This window comes from Penicillium mononematosum, assembly GCF_028829835.1.
Source record: "Penicillium mononematosum strain IBT 11891 chromosome Unknown utg000002l:1.0-8112719.0:1.0-8118358.0, whole genome shotgun sequence".
Taxonomy (NCBI): Eukaryota; Fungi; Ascomycota; class Eurotiomycetes; order Eurotiales; family Aspergillaceae; genus Penicillium; species Penicillium mononematosum.
In genome coordinates this window covers 4,386,470-4,404,588 of record NW_026643272.1, presented here as the reverse complement: position 1 = coordinate 4,404,588, position 18,119 = coordinate 4,386,470, and the positions used below count along the sequence as shown (strand labels likewise).

At 49.3% G+C, this 18,119-nt stretch overlaps 8 protein-coding genes across 8 annotated transcripts; 6 read left to right on the top strand and 2 right to left on the bottom strand.

Annotated features, from left to right (window-relative positions):
- Positions 1 to 243: 243 nt before the first annotated feature.
- N7519_003459 (uncharacterized protein) lies at positions 244 to 1,369 on the top strand (the record flags this gene model as incomplete). The annotated part of the gene is made up of 3 exons (XM_057290237.1): positions 244 to 343; positions 392 to 956; positions 979 to 1,369. 3 exons carry the CDS (start codon positions 244 to 246, stop codon positions 1,367 to 1,369), a joined length of 1,056 nt encoding a protein of 351 aa, XP_057151439.1.
- Positions 1,370 to 2,026: 657 nt separating this feature from the next.
- Positions 2,027 to 5,101, top strand: N7519_003458 (TAPT1 family protein; the record flags this gene model as incomplete). The annotated part of the gene is made up of 1 exon (XM_057290236.1): positions 2,027 to 5,101. The coding sequence occupies one exon, from the start codon at positions 2,027 to 2,029 to the stop codon at positions 5,099 to 5,101; it is 3,075 nt and encodes a 1,024-aa protein (XP_057151438.1).
- Positions 5,102 to 5,292: 191 nt separating this feature from the next.
- Positions 5,293 to 7,504, bottom strand: N7519_003457 (uncharacterized protein; the record flags this gene model as incomplete). Its single annotated transcript, XM_057290235.1, has 3 exons — positions 5,293 to 6,896; positions 6,953 to 7,379; positions 7,442 to 7,504. The coding sequence occupies 3 exons, from the start codon at positions 7,502 to 7,504 to the stop codon at positions 5,293 to 5,295; spliced, it is 2,094 nt and encodes a 697-aa protein (XP_057151437.1).
- A 1,415-nt stretch (positions 7,505 to 8,919) lies between these two features.
- N7519_003456 (uncharacterized protein) lies at positions 8,920 to 10,351 on the top strand (the record flags this gene model as incomplete). The annotated part of the gene is made up of 2 exons (XM_057290234.1): positions 8,920 to 9,744; positions 9,812 to 10,351. 2 exons carry the CDS (start codon positions 8,920 to 8,922, stop codon positions 10,349 to 10,351), a joined length of 1,365 nt encoding a protein of 454 aa, XP_057151436.1.
- A 425-nt stretch (positions 10,352 to 10,776) lies between these two features.
- N7519_003455 (uncharacterized protein) lies at positions 10,777 to 11,870 on the top strand (the record flags this gene model as incomplete). The annotated part of the gene is made up of 2 exons (XM_057290233.1): positions 10,777 to 11,128; positions 11,191 to 11,870. The coding sequence occupies 2 exons, from the start codon at positions 10,777 to 10,779 to the stop codon at positions 11,868 to 11,870; spliced, it is 1,032 nt and encodes a 343-aa protein (XP_057151435.1).
- Positions 11,871 to 12,307: 437 nt separating this feature from the next.
- On the bottom strand, positions 12,308 to 13,140 carry N7519_003454 (uncharacterized protein; the record flags this gene model as incomplete). The annotated part of the gene is made up of 5 exons (XM_057290232.1): positions 12,308 to 12,370; positions 12,420 to 12,486; positions 12,537 to 12,681; positions 12,742 to 12,766; positions 12,853 to 13,140. 5 exons carry the CDS (start codon positions 13,138 to 13,140, stop codon positions 12,308 to 12,310), a joined length of 588 nt encoding a protein of 195 aa, XP_057151434.1.
- Positions 13,141 to 13,996: 856 nt separating this feature from the next.
- Positions 13,997 to 14,515, top strand: N7519_003453 (uncharacterized protein; the record flags this gene model as incomplete). Its single annotated transcript, XM_057290231.1, has 4 exons — positions 13,997 to 14,031; positions 14,091 to 14,172; positions 14,223 to 14,313; positions 14,376 to 14,515. The coding sequence occupies 4 exons, from the start codon at positions 13,997 to 13,999 to the stop codon at positions 14,513 to 14,515; spliced, it is 348 nt and encodes a 115-aa protein (XP_057151433.1).
- A 1,418-nt stretch (positions 14,516 to 15,933) lies between these two features.
- N7519_003452 (cytochrome P450) lies at positions 15,934 to 17,677 on the top strand (the record flags this gene model as incomplete). Its single annotated transcript, XM_057290230.1, has 3 exons — positions 15,934 to 16,137; positions 16,190 to 16,462; positions 16,523 to 17,677. The coding sequence occupies 3 exons, from the start codon at positions 15,934 to 15,936 to the stop codon at positions 17,675 to 17,677; spliced, it is 1,632 nt and encodes a 543-aa protein (XP_057151432.1).
- Positions 17,678 to 18,119: the final 442 nt, after the last annotated feature.

Below are 18,119 nucleotides of genomic sequence, written 5' to 3'. Positions count from 1 at the left end.
TCTATTGATCTATTTTAGTTTTCGAGTCTTACGGCCGTAACCATCTGTCAACACCTTACCGCATTTGGCAATCATCTTAGAGGCACATATTCAATAGTCTTGGCTTGCCCAGCACTATACATTATAAAACCCTCTCTGTCTTGTTGATCCTACTGCTCACTAGTCTGAATTATTTTATCCAACAATCAGTATATCTTGTGTTTATTTTGATTATTATCTGCGGATTCATACCCCAAAGACGACATGGTCATCCCTACGCGCCCCCCAGCAAATGCCTTTGTCAAAGTGGCTCGCCGAATTTACAACCCCATCGGCTTTACCAAAGGCTACAATTTTGTCCTCTGTAAGATATCCAGTCCTTAACCATGTTACAGGATATTGACTTCCATAGATTTCATCTTCGCAGGTGCTTTAGTGGGCTTCTGTCTTGCTCGTCTTCAATTTCTTGCCTTTAACGGCATTTTCTGCAACTTGGAGAGCACAACTGGCAGTGCAGCTCCCGGTGAATGCTACTGGTATTCGATGCCACGGTACCGTATCGGAATCATCATCCACCTCGCCGGCATTCTTCCCGCTGGAGTCCTCGCCGTCTTCCAGTTTGTCCCCGCAATCCGTCACAAATACCTCATCTACCATCGAGTGGCCGGCTATCTCATTATTCTGCTGGTCTTCGTCTCCATTGCTGGTGCTGTTATGATAACAGACCGTTCTTTCGGTGGTCATATCGCGACACAAACTGCAGTCGGGGCACTTGCTATCGCCTCCACCTTCGGCATCATCAACGCATATTATAATATCAAGCGGCTGCAAATTGATCAGCATCGGGCATGGATGCTTCGAGTCTGGTTCTGGATGGCCAGTATCATTACACTGCGCCTTATCCAGGCCCTCTCTGCTGTTATTATCTCGATGTATCCATCTGGCTGGTACCAGGTTATGCCATGTGCCGAGCTCTTGTACATAACAAACTCAACCCAGACCCCCCCTCGAAACAGTCTACTCAACATACCCAGTCTGCTCACCTAGCAATTCAAACCTGACAGTCGACAGCCAGGTTATCGTGAAAGCCAACTTCAATGGTGAACCTGAGCAGATTGGTGCGGCGTTAGCTATAGGCTTCCCAATGGCTATGTGGCTCGCGTTGGTTATGCATGCTGTTGGTATTGAGGCCTATCTTCGATTGACGCCAAAGGAGGCTGAGAGGTTGAGAATCGTGAGTTATAAGAGGCAACTGGCGGCTGGAATGAAAAATCCGGGGAATGCAGGGCTCGTGCCGGAAAAATTGGGAGACATGGAACTTTGGGAGCCGCAGATGAGGCACAGAGAGGACAGCTCAGAGACAGTACTGATGGAAGATGAGACGAAGTAAAAGAGTTGCAGGTAATTGCAAAAGTGGTAGAGATCTCACATCATTCTATAAATTCTCTGAGTGCGCCAACATGCTCCATCCGTGTTCCCTACCTAGACCCCAGAGAGCTGTATGTAAGATGCCCCCAACACATATATATTGTGGTATATAAAGGGATAATATATCATTGATATTGTAGCATTGGTTAGACATACCTAGCCCTGAACCTCCGGAGGTACCTGCCCAGGTAAATTGAAGACATTAGTCATCACTAGTATTCCAACCACCTGAAGGTTCCAAGGTTGGAAGTGTAATTATCACGTGATTTGTGGGTCACACCGACTCACCGACCTGCCAGATAATCTGCCGTCCTTATCTTCCCCCGGACCCCAACATCAACAAGAGTTCCTGAACAGCCTAGACTGTACTCTGTCTTTCCAGGATGTACAAGCTGGACAAATGACATTGTTAATGGTTAATACAACAATTACACCGCTGTTGCCTTCCTATCCTTTTACACCCTTTCGCCGTTGATTTCGCCGTTGATCATCCGTCGCCAGCCAAATTCGAATGATGCAAGTTGGAGATTGCACTTTCTGATGGTATGAGAAACGATACTGTAGTTTTGTGGATATTTCCAATGAACATCGCTTTGTCGCGGGTTCGTGGGTCATCAGAATGAGCCCCGTTGCAGATACCAGTGAAGCTCCGTCACAGCGGAAGATGGCAGAACATAGTGTCGAAAACGGGAGCAATGGGAGCTTCAAAGCTGAGGAACAATCGTCACCTCATTATGTCGAGGGGACACACAGTCGACTAGATAATCCTGTGGAACATTCCAACGGCGAGGAACGCCCAATCAATGGACACGATGGCACAAATGGGCAATGGAAACACGGTACTCCTTCGGAACGCCACCATACGAACGGAGGACATAAAACGTCGGACTTGGATTCGGAGCAAGGGCTCGGCATCATAGTCGAGCATTCACCAAACGACGCGGATCATACTGGTCGGTTGTCTGTGGTGGATGTGTACGATGGCCCCAAGGTCAAAGCTGCTTTGGCTGAGTTGGCTGGTGATCTGTCGCACCAGATATCAGAGGACAAAGAGAAGGTCATGAAATTGTCTCCTGAAAAGATCCAGGCCCTCACGTCCTCGCCAGAGTCAATACCCTATCGTCCCGTGGGACCAGAAACGAACGATGGGAGGCGAGTAGTTTCGGACAATGTCCATGGGAATGCTTCCGCCTCACAACCGGAGGTACCGGAGCTCGTGCTTCAGTCACTGGGCGAAAAATCACCACCCGCCAATGTTTTACCAAAGTTACGGCCCACTAAAGAAGTGTTGCTGGGAGATGCTTCTGCACCGGAGAGCCCTGCCTTCCCACGGAATACTCAAAACCCCTCCTTCCGCAATCGGCCGCAGCCAGCACGAACTGTTTCGACCCCTGGCGCCACGCGGCGTCAATTGCCCTCTACCCCAAGTAATGATCGCCTAACCCAGACATGGGCATCGCGCTCGAAACAGGATCGACCCGCGCTGGATCGCGAGTTTAAGAGCCACCTTATTGCCTCACCTCAGATTGTAGAATCAGCCATGCCATCACCCTTGCCATCATCTATCCCTTTGCCACCAGTTTCTCTACCAACCTATCTTCAGCTTGAGCTTGCTTCTGGCCGACCTTCGCCGCTGTACATACACCGTGATGCAGCAAGCGACTTCCCCTATGAATCCTCACGAGTTAAGATCGAGAGACTTATGAACTTCATTATGCTTGCACCTATGCTTGAGCAGGTACTTTGCTTTGGGAGTCTTGCTTGCCTTGATGCATGGCTTTACTCTTTCACAATAATGCCACTGCGGTTCATCAAGGCCGTCTATATTCTGGGCGAGTCATGGGTGATGAACCTGGGAGCTGAGATCCGTTTCATTTGGAAATTCGTGCTGAACGGGATTGGTCGAGTTTGGCGCAGGAGGAATCATAATTTGAAGGAGGATCAGGGTGGAAGACGCGAAAGCGAATCTGACGCTACTCCTCACCTGCCTCCGGGTTCCTCTATAGGGCCAGACATAGCACCAACAGATAGAGACCAAAGACAGTCGCACGCAGAAGCACCAAGAAGGAAACATCGGTCCTCCGAATCCCGCAAGTATCACCATCGGCGGAAGAAGTCAATGCCCTCGGCGCTCCTTCCAGATGACAAAGCGGACATTCTGACAGGCCTATTGATGATAGCCACCTGCTGTGTTTTGATGTACTTCGATGCAAGTCGAATGTATCACTGGATTCGTGGACAGGCTGCTATCAAGTTATATGTTATCTACAATGTGTTAGAGGTCAGCGACAGGCTCTTGGCTGCTATAGGTCAAGATGTCCTCGAGTGTCTCTTCTCGCGGGAAGCTCTTGAGCGTCGCCCGGATGGCCGTAGCAAGATCATTCGTCCATTCTGGTTGTTCCTGGTGGCCCTGGTCTACACAGTGTCACATGCCTTGTCTCTGTTCTACCAGGTCATGACTCTGAATGTGGCAGTGAACTCATACTCCAACGCATTGATTACATTGCTTCTGTCGAATCAGTTTGTCGAGATTAAATCCACCGTTTTCCGCAAGTTCGAGAAAGAGAATCTCTTCCAGCTTACCTGTGCGGACGTCGTGGAACGATTCCAGCTATGGCTGATGCTCACTATCATCGCTTCGCGTAACATCGTGGAAACAGGCGCATTCAATTTCGTCGGCAACCTCGGGCTGGGATCTAGCTTCCCAGGCCAGTCCTCCACAATCACCAACAGCACGCCACTGTCCACGCCTCCACGCACTGCATCCTCCATCCTACCTCAAGCATTCACCCTCTTCCCATCATCAATCCTATCATCCTTCAACAGCGTCAACTCCTTCATCCCGACCTTAGCCCAAGTCCTAGGCCCGTTCCTAGTCGTCCTAGGCTCCGAGATGCTAGTAGACTGGCTCAAGCACGCCTACATCAACAAATTCAACAACAACCGCCCAGCCATCTACAGCCGCTTCCTCGACGTGCTAGCCAAGGATTACTACACCAACGCCTTCGGCGAACAAAACCTAACCCGCCGCATCGGCCTCCCAGTCATCCCTCTCTCTTGCCTCTTCTTCCGCGTCTCCGTGCAAACCTACCAAATGTTCCTAGCCGCCCTCCTCCCCCAACACCCCTCCTCCACAGCGAACGGCGCAACCTCCCTAACCTCCATCCACAACAATTACGGCCCCTCCCCGATCCCCTCAGCCCCACCCTTAACATTCGCAACCCTCCTCCCGGCCTCCGCCGCCCACGTCAGCGCGTTCTTCCGCACCCTCCTCGAAAACGCCATCCCGTCTCCAGCCCAGTCTGTCCATATATTCACCGGCATCCTGCTCCTGACTGGGTTCATCGTGTTGCTCATCCTGAAACTTCTGCTTGGCATGGTTCTGCTCGCGTTTGCGCGCTCCCGGTACAGGAAGATGAAGGGTCGGGAGAACGAGGGTAGACAGGCGAATAACCAGTCCGGTACTGAGAGTGGGGCGCCTCGATCTCGTGATTTCGATGTTGAGGGTAGTCAGCGCGTTGGTGGGTGGGGTGTTGTGGAGGTTGGGGATGAGAAGCGGAGGTTGATCTATGCGGATGATCCGGATGGGTTGCGGCGGTTGAAGGAGAAGGAGGAGAAGGATAAGAGTAAGGATGGGGAGTTTAACGTTGATCATGTGCAGCGGTATGAGATGATTGCTAAGAAGATTTGGTGATTGGTGTTGGTTTGTTGTGGATGGAAGATGTTGATTGTATAACTTATTGTATAGGTGTATAATACTCTTGTCCTATTGTTATTTACATTATTTTGGATCATGGAATGGAATAAAGGGGGTATCAAGAGTACTTTCGAGCTACTTGCTATCTATACATGTGTTGTAGTAAATGGGGGATAAAAGTGGTCAATTCATGTCATCGGGAATAAGAATTTGAGGAAGGATATCAAAGTAAGGTGAATAGGGGTATGTACAAGATCTCGAGAGGCTGGCTGGTCGTGATCAGTATGAGCGAGTGATCCGGTCATCAACCACAGGAGAGCCAGCTCCTGGTTTTCATCATAATAAGGTCCCATAGCCTTGGGCCTTATCAAAATTGGTGGGTATTTGAGCGATTGAATGTGTGCCCTGGTGGAGCGCGATGCATGGCCGAGGGCGAAGCGGTGTTTGCTCGAGTAAAGCTGGGGGGGATCGGGAGGCCTCTGGGAGCGAGTCTGGGGTGCGTGACGAGCCATTGACGGGTTGAAAGCTGCATAACCGCCATTTTGAGGAGCGGGAGTCGCCGAGCTCATTGGAGTGAACGTCCTTGGAGGCTGTTCCAATGCGGCTACTTGTGGAGGAGGTGTGGGTCGGTAGCTTGCCGGGATGTTGGACATATAGGGAGCAGGCGTCGCACCGGTGCTAGCCGGCGTGTAGGATCTTGTCGAATATGGATCGTGTGGGTAGTAATCTTGCTGTGGGCGAGGGGCGCCTGCCTGTCCACCAGGAGTCCCGTATCTTTCCCCGTATCCGTCCTCTCCGCCGTATGTACCCCTCGGGGGACCGTACGGGTCGTAGGGAGTAGGCGCATTGCCACTGTTGAAATAATCATGATCATCGGAAGCGTCCATGTTAGCCGAAGCATAACCAGGAGCTGGGGTGTGGCCCTGGTATGGCCGAGAATCGGAGCTATTGGTCAGGTTGCGATATCCATGACCGGGGGTATTACGATCATCACTGCCATATGGCGCAGGGGTCGCTCGAGAGTGGGGAGTGGCCATCCTTGATGGAACATTTGCCGGCAAAGGCGGGACTGGGGGAAGCGTCGGGTTCTGGCGATCAAGAGGACTGTATCCCATTCCGGCCGCATGGCCTGTCAGTGAAGCGGACTCGGACATTGCTGAAGATGAAGTTGCAGTTCGAGCCAGTGTCGGTTTCGCATCGAGGTCCAGATTTGGCAGTGTCGGGTTGGGCGCCGGCGTTGTCGAGGAGGCCGATCGCGAGTAAGGCGGCAAAGTGGTCTGGGTAGTACTTCGCGACAACGAAGCCACAGTAGAAACCTTATCTCCGGCGAAAGATGGTAGAGTCGGGTTGGTATCTGTGACCAGCATTGGCTGAGTGGGTGCTCGATTCTGTAACTTGAGTCCCTTTGCCAACGCCTTGGTGTTCTTGCGGTGCACGATACGCTTCAGACGTTGACCAACCTTTCGACGGCAGTACCTGGAAAGAGTACCGTCTTCCGCGGGGATATGGTGGAATAAGAAGATCAAATAGAGTACGATCGCCGAGATCAACTTGAGAACTGATAGGACCCAAATGACCAGCGTGAACAGCATACCAAACAAGACCACAGCTTGAAGGTTGTTGTCCTCGGCCAAGATCTTAACATTGTTGAAGAATTGACCAGCTGACGAAGTTCCATCGTCATCGGCTGCATTCTTTCCCCCAGGAATCAGGTCCATCTGCATGACCGAATAGAGAGTGATGGCATTGAGAACTTGACGCGGGCCATCTGCGAAGATCGTGTTCATCCAGACTAGAAGCTTCGTTAACAACTTTCAAAGACAAGTTAAGCAATAGTAGTATACTTACACTGAAAAGAAAAGTATGCATAAAGAGCAACATATTCTGCTGCTTTTCTGTCTTTTGTTAATTCAGCAAACACAAGGAATCTCCTGTATCCACGACCCCGCCTGCCAAAGCGAATACTCTGAATGCGCACGGCCAGCGGATCCAGAAAGCTGCGAGTAATACTACCCGAGCGGATGGCACGGATGGCATGTACCCATCGGTAGCCCAAAAGAACGAACGAAGCAATGATACAGGCGGCGAAGATCCAGCGGGAGATATTGAAGGGAATTGCGGGTTCAACTTGGCCGGACCAGCGAGAGAAAGCCAGCAAATTGACTGCAGTGAACGTATCGACACCGTAGACGGCAAGAGAGATAAATAGAAATACCCATAAGAAGAAATATGAGAAGGGCGTCCAGCAAGACTCGGATTTAAAGTCGTCCAAGTTCTAAGGGAGGAATTATCAGTATGCCAAGCCATCCATGCAACACCATCACCAAGTAGACTTACCACGTAGTCCCATTTCTCCTCCATCGCCACATCCCCCTTCTCACGGTCTCCACCGCACAGCATTGTGTCAATTGGCCTGGTCCTGCCAGGAAATGATCACGGAGGGTTGAAAGGAATGACGGGATCACGGATGATGAATGGTCGACTTCCTCGGGCCAGCCGGGTAAAGTCGTTATTGAGGTTCGAAACAGGTTTAAAGAGTAGAGAGAGTCAACGGTCGGGCGCAATGAGGGAAATGATAGTATCTTAACCGCGCGAATGGCGCATCCCTGCGGAAGGGAGGGAGGCTGGATCGCGGTGTCAGACAGGTATCGAGTACTGCAAGCCACGTGTATATGATCACAATGAAGCGCTGGGATTCCGGGCGCGCATTGACGTATTCAAAGCGTCAATTGACAGACTTTCATTGAAGACCGCCGATCTCTCTTGCCAAGAAAGGGGTCACGATTGTGTGGAGAAAGAAAGCGCAATTGTCAGTGAAAAATAGGTCGAAACAGGTGGAAATAGGATTGAATGAATGTGGCCACTTTTCCAAGGGCTGGAAACTGAGAAATGAGTGACACTGGAAGTTGAGAAAGGGGAAGAAGCTGAAACACTTCGAGGGGAGGGAGTTCGGCAGGGGTGGGGAGGCGGGAAGTCACAGGCACTTTAGGGCTGAAAGGGTTTCTCTTTCATTGAGTTTCTTATTCATTTCCTTTGTTCTTTTGTCCTTTTGTCCTTTTCATGTTTCTAAATTAATATCCCTACCTTCATCAATACCACAACCTACTCCGTACTTACAGAGTACATATGGCTATTCTTGGGGCAAAGATAACGTTGTTTTTGTCTCACTGGCCCACTCCCCAGAGCCCTGAGACACAGATGGGGAAGATGGGGTCCGTCACTCTCCATTCTGACTGCCCACTGGCCATCAGCACGCGCCAGGGGTGTACCTAAGCGCTGACTCCGCTAAAGAGTTGGATATGTTACATTAGATACAATTTCCAAGGCCCCGCTATCTTCTTTGGTCATTTTGGTTTTTAAATTTTTCTATCTCTCAAGGGAGTAAACAATCAGGTGCCTGAGGTGTCACTTTTGCCTATTTTAGGGAGCATCACATGATTGCCGACAAGCTCTTTCCAAGGTTAACGCCAAGGCTAGGGTGGCCTTGATAAGCATTGCTTCTATTTAGACTGGGGCTAATTTCATCCCAGTTGCTTTTACTTTCTTCAATCAGTTGTCCATATGCATTCCGTCGGGATACTTGACAATAACATGCACATGCGCGCATATCCAAAACAAGCCTGGCGTCTGACCCCTAAACCCCCCCCCCCCCGGGGGGATCGGCAGCAATTCCACAATCAGACAACCTCCCAAGCTATTCCAGCGCGTGTCGCGTTATATTTCCCCAGCCTTCATCTCATGCCGACAACATACGGAGTAAAGAATAGTGAGATATTTTCATTCTCCGGCATCGAACTTCTCCAAATAACGCGGCCATGAGTAAATTGTTATCGCTGCCTATTCGGTTGTTGCGCCGGCATGATTTATGTTACCAAGTCGATTCTTCTGTCCTTCGCAAGGGGCGCGTGCCACCGCTTCATCACAACCAACCGCGTTGCGCCTTCACTGCCACCAAATTTAACTCAATAGAGACCAATGACGACGTTGAGGCCGATGTCCTCTACGAACCTCTTGAGGGGATTGAAAGACTTGAAAACTATCGTTCAGGGGGCTATCACCCTATACAGATCGGAGATCAATTCCACAGTCGATATCGAGTCGTTCATAAGCTGGGACATGGGTCTTATTCAACTGCGTGGCTGGCCCGCGATGAACAATTCAATAAATACGTTGCGCTAAAAGTTTGCACAGCAAACTCGAACCCAAAGGAAGTGGACATTGTATCCACCATTCTCACTCCTCCTCATTATTCTCCAATCAACAAACCAGGGAAGACGATGGTCCCTTCGATTCTGGATAGGTTTACCATTCACGGCCCGAACGGCAATCATGCTTGCTACGTTACAGCACCAGCGAGGGCTAGCCTCTCTGGACTGAAAGATGGTGGGTGGACCCGCTTATTCCAACCTGGCGTGGCCCGGTCATTAGCTGCGCAACTTGTTCTCGTCTTGGATTATGTGCATGCCCAAGGAATTGTCCATGGTGACGTTCACCTAGGCAACATTCTTCTCAAAGTGCCCCCCGATTTTGACCGGCTCTCACTCGAACAATTCTATGAGAAATATGGAGCACCAGAGCGAGATCCGGTTGTTCATCTAGATGGCAAACCGCTCCCTCCTGGTGTCCCATCCCACGGCACCGTACCAATATGGCTAGGAGAAGCAAGTGAAAAAATAACACTTGTAGAAGCTAGGCTCTTGCTTACAGACTTTGGCGAATCCTTTTCACCCTCAGAAAAACCGAAAATACGAGACCCACACCCCCCTTGCCAGCCGTCCCCCGGAGGCTCGGTTCGAACCGGATAAGCCTCTGTCTTTTTCATCGGACATCTGGAGTCTCGCCTGTACCATATGGTCTATCATCGCCCAACGGCCGTTGTTTGAGGGGTTCATGGCCACGGAGGACTATATGACCTGTGAGCAAGTGGATACTCTTGGTATTTTACCATCTGAATGGTGGAGCAGGTGGGAGGCGCGACAGGAAAAATTTACCGAGAATGGTAAGCCAATAAACCGTAAATATTTCCGATCCTGGGACGATCGGGTCAAGGATAGCATTGAAGGGCCTAGACGAGATAGGAAGATCCCGTCGTTTGATGCAAGGGAAAGAGATGCTATCTTCAACCTGTTACGGCAGATGCTCTCATTCAGACCCGAGGATCGTCCTACTACTAAGCAAATCCTCGAGTCCGAATGGATGGTGAAATGGGCTCTCCCTGAATATGGCAAGATCGAAAATAATGTATGAGTTATCCTTGGGTCTGGCATTTTCATCCGCTGGCGTTTAGCGAACGCTAGGATGTTAGTATCTGAAGGACGTCTAGGTTGGATAAGCGACCTACTATTGTTCCGACCTACTATTGTTCTATTTCAAATCCTTAGTTATTCGCTAAATTTCAATTTCAAATACGAGATGTGATAGTAGACAACCTCTTTTTCTCGAAGGTTAACTTCCGGAGATTTCCATTTCCTCCGCCTTGTATTGCTTAAGTCCGTCGTTCGTCCGGGACGGCCTATAGATGCACCGAACTCACCAAAACTCAAGACAAGACACGTCCCTGCAATATATATACATACTGGGGTGTTACCCTCAACTAATCTACAGAATCGATAACGGGCCTTTCAACCGCCAATATCCCCACGTCAGTTCGCTGCCATAATATATAATACAAAATGGTGTCTCTACCAGACGTCCAGTCCTCAAATGCCCAAATCGCCAACACGCTCCCAGCAGGCCTCGTGGCAGTCTTCGTAGGCGCAACAAACGGCATCGGCGAAGCAGCCCTAAAAGAGTTCGCCCGCTCCACCCGATCTCCCCACGCATACTTCATCGGCCGCTCGCAAGAAGCCGCCGCCCGCATCACAGCCGAATGTCGACAATTGAACCCAGAAGGCGAATTCACCTTCATAAAAGCGGACGTCAGTCTAATTCGGAATGTCGATTCAGTCTGTCGCGAGCTCCAGAGTAAAGAAAGGACTATCAACATCCTCTTCCTGAGCTGTGGGACTATCTGTTTCGGAGAAGGTGAGCAGGACATTCTCGCCTAACCTACAAGAAAAAGATACCGTTGCTCATAATACAAACAGATACATCCGAAGGCCTCCATGTCATGGCTGCAACTGGATACTACGCACGAACACGTTTCATCATCAACCTCCTACCCAATCTTAAGCAAGCCACCGGCCTACGCCGCGTCGTCAGTGTCCTAGCTGGTGGCCATGAAGGCCCCATTGATGTGACCGATTTCCAAGGAAAGACCATGTCCATGCTAAAGATACGTGGACATATTGTGTCCATGACTGATATGGCGCTGGAAATACTGGCGGAGCAAGCGCCAGAAGTTACTTTTATCAACGATTACCCCGGCGCAGTTAAGACGGGGATCGGGCGCGAGTCGAATACTCTCCTGACCCGGATTATGACTATCGTGCTTATGATTATTGGGCCTTTGATTTACATTCCGATTCGAGAGTCAGGGGAGAGACATCTTTTCTTCGCGACGAGTGCTAAGTATCCTCCCCGTGTCCGCTTGGATGCTGCGGTGGAAGATTCCGCTGGTATACCTTTGTCCGAAGGGGTTGAGGTTGCTACTGGGACGGATGGGAAGGTCGGGAGTGGAGTTTACAGTATCCACTGGAGTGGGGAGCATGCTGCTCCTAAGGTTGTGAAGTTGTTGGCTGGACTCCGTGAGGAGGGGATGGCACAGAAGGTTTGGCAGCATACGATTGGGGAGTTTGATAGGATTACCGGGTCGGCGGATGTCTGATTCAGAGTGTACTTTTTCATACACTGCCGTGGCCCATTGTCGGACTTGATCCTAGCTCTTGTACTATATATCGAAAAGACGGTTGTTGGTATAATATTTGAACCGTATATATATCTATACCTTCTTCAGGATAGGTGGGAAGGCGAATTACGGAACCGAACCAGACGAATACCAAGAACCGACCACGGGTCTTTGATGCTACAGCTTGTATGTGCTAAAGATGAGAAGGGAGGGAGTTGCATTAGGAAGAGCGGCATGCTCCTAATCAACTATCTAGCACGAGGGATCCATGGCTATAAGCTGCCGCTTCTCATAGCATCAACCCATCCTTCGAGTAAGCCTAGTGCTGACTTATGATTTGTAACCCCTCTGACCATCACACTTCCGATACCGCCACGATCCATTCCAATTCTTCAGTGAAAAAATGGCTCCACTATTTAGCAGTAGAGATCCGATTTGTCGTCGAAACGGCAAGCTCCGTGTTGCCAGCGGGTGAACAACTGGGTTCGTTAGCTCTAGGAACTTCTGCAGTGGTGGATTCGGACTTACGTTGATGGTGCCACCATCGCCCTGAGACCAGAAGGCGTTGTTTCTGCCCATGTAGAAACAGTCGTAGCTAGAACTAGTTAGCATTTCACAGTGCTTTCATGCCTACTCCAAACCTACTCGGTCGACGCCGGCCAAACAGAAAGCTTTTCGCTGTGCAAGCCATAGATCCCTTGCGGATCCTTGACTGCATAGCCCTTGTTGTAGCAGATTGCAGCAACGGCTGTTTTGGGGTCAGGGTTATGGTCCATCATGCCCTGGGTGACTGGAAATCGGTTGTTAGCGCTGGATTTCCACAGACAGAAATGGTTCCATCTTTTCTTACCTAGCTGGGTGAATTGTTCCCTGGCCTAGATGTACTGTCAGTTTCCGGATATAAAAGGCAGAAGTAGCAACAACAACGCGGAGGGAGAACAAAGAGAGCATTGTTTAATACCTTATCCCAGTTCTTCAGACCCTTAATCTGATTGACAGCGGCAGCACCAGCGGCATAGATTGCCTTCCCGTATGCGACATTGCTAGCGCTCTGGGTGTTCAAGCGCTTGGCCAAACTCGCGTCCTCCTTGTACTCGTCAAAAGCCACTTTGAAGTCGCGCTCAAAGGCATCCCAGTCGGGCTTGAAGTCGTCAGCTACAACAGCAGGCGAGCTATCAAGTCCGTCGGGAGTAGGAGCAGCGGCGGCGAAGCCAAGCAGAGAAAGGAGAACGACCTGGTTCAGACGCATCTTGCCAAGTTTGAGAAGAGTGATTGTGAAGTGAAGAGAGGCTTTGGAGTTTGCTGCTTGGGCTGCGAGGCCGGTATTTATGCTCCATTTCCTCCTAGCAACTCGACACTGTCACTCACTGATCCCGGCAATACCGGACTTTGCAAGCTCTTCCCGGAACCCGCGGATGAGCGATTTGCAAATCTCGGCTTCTTAAAAGGGGGCGGAGTAACTTCGTAGGATCCTTCAGATATCCCAGTGGGCGAATAAAGTTGCATGCAGAATTGATTGGCTTGGGCCTGTACCAAGGTAGCCTAGTTTAGGCTAGCTCCGTAGTTAAATTGAGCATAATGTTTGGCTTCGAAACGGTGGAGAATCCCAAACACCACTAAGCCACGCGCGGGTGAGACACAAGATAGTTAGTGCCGATCCTTTGGAAAGTATTTTCTCGGTTTCAATTACTCCGTATAGGGAATACCATTGTCGGATTCACGATGGTGGTTTGAGGTGTCTCACTCATGGATCACGTTACGAAACTTATCCTATTAACCGTCATATCTCAGCTATGCCCAGTAAAGTTACTAACTTGGAACTAGCAAATCGGCAGATCCCAATATCCCGCTAGAGGTAAGACATCCAGGCACCTGGAACTGTCTTCCGCTTAGTCCGTACTCAGTACAAACGTTCACTATCCTCTTTTCGCCCCCTTTTCTCTTCTTGTTTCTGCGAGAACGTTATATAGTAAAGCTGCTTCCTCCCTCCCGTCACTTTTCGTCCTACCTAACCACAAGACCTTTTTACTACCGACTTATTTCGACCCTCACCAGCACCTTATTATATCTACCTTCTCTAGTTTTCCTCTTCTTTGCCCGAAGACATGAAGCTCTCAATTCTTATTTCTAGTTCGCTTCTGTAAGCCGGCCTTGTGTTTCACTCCAAGTTATCATATTGTGTCTTAACATACCCTCCAGCTTCGGCGGCGTTCTTGCCGATGTACACAACTTCTGCGCCTGTGGCAAGCGTCACGGTAGCAACTCTGTTCAAGACGCATACGTGAGTACTGACTGGGTCATTTCAAGATTACAGAAACTAATTGCTTCTAGTGGGACTTCGACACTGCTGCCTCGACTTTTGCATGCACCCGATACAGGAACCGCAATACCGGCACTAAAAAATGGGATAGTTGCCCTGACTGTGAGGAACCCGCACCCCAGCAATTAACAATGTTATCTTTCTAACCTGAGCTTAATATGCAGGCAAAATGGACACGTACGCTATGGATGGGTGGTCTGGCACTCCTTCTTGCTTCTCCTTCGGCTTCCACATGGGTGGTGATGAGTTCGATTACTACTGTGGCTTGAAGGGCTTGCAGGGATACTGTAAGAACGCGGAGTAAGATATGGAACCCATATTGGTGGATGATATCAGAAGGGCAGACTCCAAGATCAAGATTTAACTGCTCTATTTCACCCCCAAGCAACCCCGTAGTTCTAGCAAGTCCGCCCTCCCCAGGACCTTAGGTATCGATTACTATGTTGTAAACCTAGCCTAGTATATCCGGAACCTTGCGTGTAAAGACGGTTGGAAGGGGGATTCAGGTCTTCAGTATAGCAAGGGAGTGGCTCACTATTTATATAAGAGTTTACCATACCGCGTTCTCGGGATGGGTCTGTTTCACAATCCGAGATTTGTCACATTCCGGGATTTCTAGAATTTTAGGTATCTTTTGTATGGCGCGCTCATACAAAAGGTACATAGGCATGATATCATCTAGATTTTTATCACCTTCGAAGTAGCTAAAGGGAAGATAGGAGCTTAAATATGTAACATAGGCATAGTTTAATTGGTTTAGCACTAAGATTAATCTATAACAGAACTGAGGATCAATCGAAAAAATAAGTCTCCTTCAGCACACTAGTAGCTAATGACTTATTTTCTACACTTAATATTTCTATCTAGTTAAATATATAAAATGAAATAGCCTTCCTTTATATAAGAGATATATATACTTATATTTTTCCTAACTGTGTAGAGGGTGAAGGAAATCTAGATTGTTGAAATATCATATCTATGTACCTTTTGTATGAGCACGCCATACAAAAGATACCTAAAATTCCGGAAATCCCGGAATGTGGCAAATCTCGGATTGTGAAACAGACCCATCCCGAGAACGCGGGTGGGCTGGGAAGACAATTATATGGAGTATCCAGTAGCTAGGACTATTTAACGGTAACATGTGGCCCTTGCAGAATCTCACTAGGAGCACCCCACACCCTAGGATACCAAAGTAGATCAAAAACAAGACCGTTGGATAATGTAAATCTCATATACAGTTCAAAGTTAATTCCTTGGGCTATAGCATAATATAATTCGACCTGACCTGTCAACCATGTGGTTTCCATTCTTAGGTTATTTTGCTTGGCTTCCAAGGTTCTCCCGAGGTCCGCGCTTGTCATATGTCCCAGGCAACCGTCTCAAACACCGTCTTATATCCGTGTTAATTGTTTTGAATCAAACTCATCTCAGCTGTGCAAAGGTTATCCGAATTCATCGAGGTTGCATTGCCATTTCTCAGTCTGTACCCCGTATATGATTCAGACCTCACTGGAACCAACGAGAGCCAAGCATTTTGTCATCCGCCTATACCCCACACGGGGCTCTTCACTCCAGGGCTGGTGCTACTAAAGAATCAATCGAAACCGGTAGTTTGATACTCAGGAAGATATTCTCTTATCTTCTTTGCTGTATGTGTGGTTGGACCTGTCAATTCATAATATCTCCCCCCCACCCCGGATCCTCCGGAAGAATCTAGCAATGGGACGCATCAGCGACAGCTTCACCATTCTCTATTTCGCCCTCGCCGCCGGCATATACCTCAAGCCGGAGTATGCTATTTTCAATTCCAGGGTTGTAACGGGTGCCTTCCTTTTTGGGGTCATTACTGCGTCCAAGCTTGCTTACCGGCTTGTGTTGTATCCCGACTACTTTACCCCTTTGAAACACATTTATTCACCTGCAGTAGGCCAGCCCTCTTTTCTTGGGTTCGATGAATCTGCCTAATACTATCTAGGGTCGGAGCTGTCTCACCGGTAATTCTCCGAGTTTCTTGCTTGAGGCCCCCTATCCGCAGTTACGGGAGTGGGCCAAGAACAGGCCCAATCAAGATCTCATCCGGTACTATCTTGTCGCAAACCTCGAAAGAGTGATTCTGACAAGCCCAAAAGCATTGGGTGAGCTGCTTGTGACGAAAGTTTACGACTTTGAAAAACCCGAATTGGTTCGGCAGAGCTTGCGGCGTATTACAGGCGATGGAGTCCTACTCGCTGAAGGTGAAGAGCATAAGGTGAAATCGTCCCTTCAAATGCCGTTCTACGTGGGTTCAAACTTACAATGTCTCCACTAGGCGCAACGCAAGAATCTTATGCCAGCCTTTGCCTATCGCCACATCAAGAATCTCTATCCAGTCTTTTGGAGCAAGAGTGCAGAAATGGTCAAGATGATCGAGGAAGATCTACAGAGCAGAAAGGCCAATGGATATAACGATAACACAGTCCAGGTCAGTAACTGGGCCAGTCGAGCAACCCTGGACATCATCGGTGTCGCCGGTATGGACCACGACTTCGACTCTCTTCGTGATCCCGACAATACCCTCAACCAATCCTATCGCAAAATCATGTCCCCTCCCTCCCTCATCATGAAAATCCTTTTCGTGATAGGTATGATAGTTGGTAACCCAACATGGGTCCACTCTTTACCGACGAAACGCAACAAAGACATCAAGGAAAGTGGCGAGGTCATCCGCAACGTCGCACGGCAGATGATCCGACAAAAGAAAGCAAAGATGGAAGACCCCAAAGCCGAAACGGGAATTGACATTATCTCCGTTGCACTAAGCAGCGGCACCTTCGACGAAGAAAACCTCGTGGACCAATCCATGACCTTCCTAGGTGCAGGCCACGAGACAACAGCCACAGCACTACAGTGGGCCGTTTACGCACTCTGCAAGAACCCCGATGTTCAAAGTCGTCTGCGGGATGAAATCCGCGCCAATCTGCCCTCCCTCGACAACCCGACCCCAATCTCCGCAGCCGCAGTCGATAATCTGCCCTACCTAAACGCAGTGTGCAACGAGGTCCTCCGCTTCCACCCTTCTGTGCCCATGACCATACGCAAGGCAGTTCGTGACACAAGCCTTGCCGACACGTTTATTCCCAAGGACACGACATTTACAATCTGTCCGCAAATCCTGAACCGATTGGAAGAGCTGTGGGGACCAGACGCGAATGAGTTCAATCCGGACCGCTTTATGGGTCCCGGTAAGGCTAACACCGGTGGTGCGGTCAGTAATTATGCCTTTTTGACTTTCTTACATGGTCCGCGTAGTTGCATTGGGCAGGGCTTTGCAAAGTCGGAGCTTGCTTGCTTGGTTGCTGCTACTGTCGGTCGGTTTCACATGGAGTTGAAGTTTCCTGATGCTAAGTTGGAGATTCGGGAGGGGGCTACCGTTGCACCTAAAGATGGGGTACTTGCCTTGTTTACGCCGTTGGAGGGGTGGTAGATCGGGATCCGACGTGCCTGTTGATTTCGTATGCTCCTTGCTGTATATATTGTTAGCCTTCTGGGTGGTTTCCGTCTTTACATCGCTGAAGGCGAACTGTCAGGGCGTTGTTGCAGACAGTTGGTGCAACATTTTGTTGCTACGAATTGCTATTCTCAAAGATTAAGAATATACAAAGATGTATTAATAGAACGCACCTACAACATAGAAGCTCGGTTTTATTGATACCTTAGGCATCAGTTATGTGCTATTTGGTCACGTGCTGAATACCAAGCCGTGTGGAGCCGCAACATCGCCCACGGGGTTCCACGGGTCCAGATAATCTCAACCAGTTGCTGTTGCATGCGAGGGGAGGAATGCCCGAATAAGGCTACTTATAGCAATAGGTTGCCACTGCGAATATGGAAAAACGAGCATTTAACGATATCCGACCACAATTTTC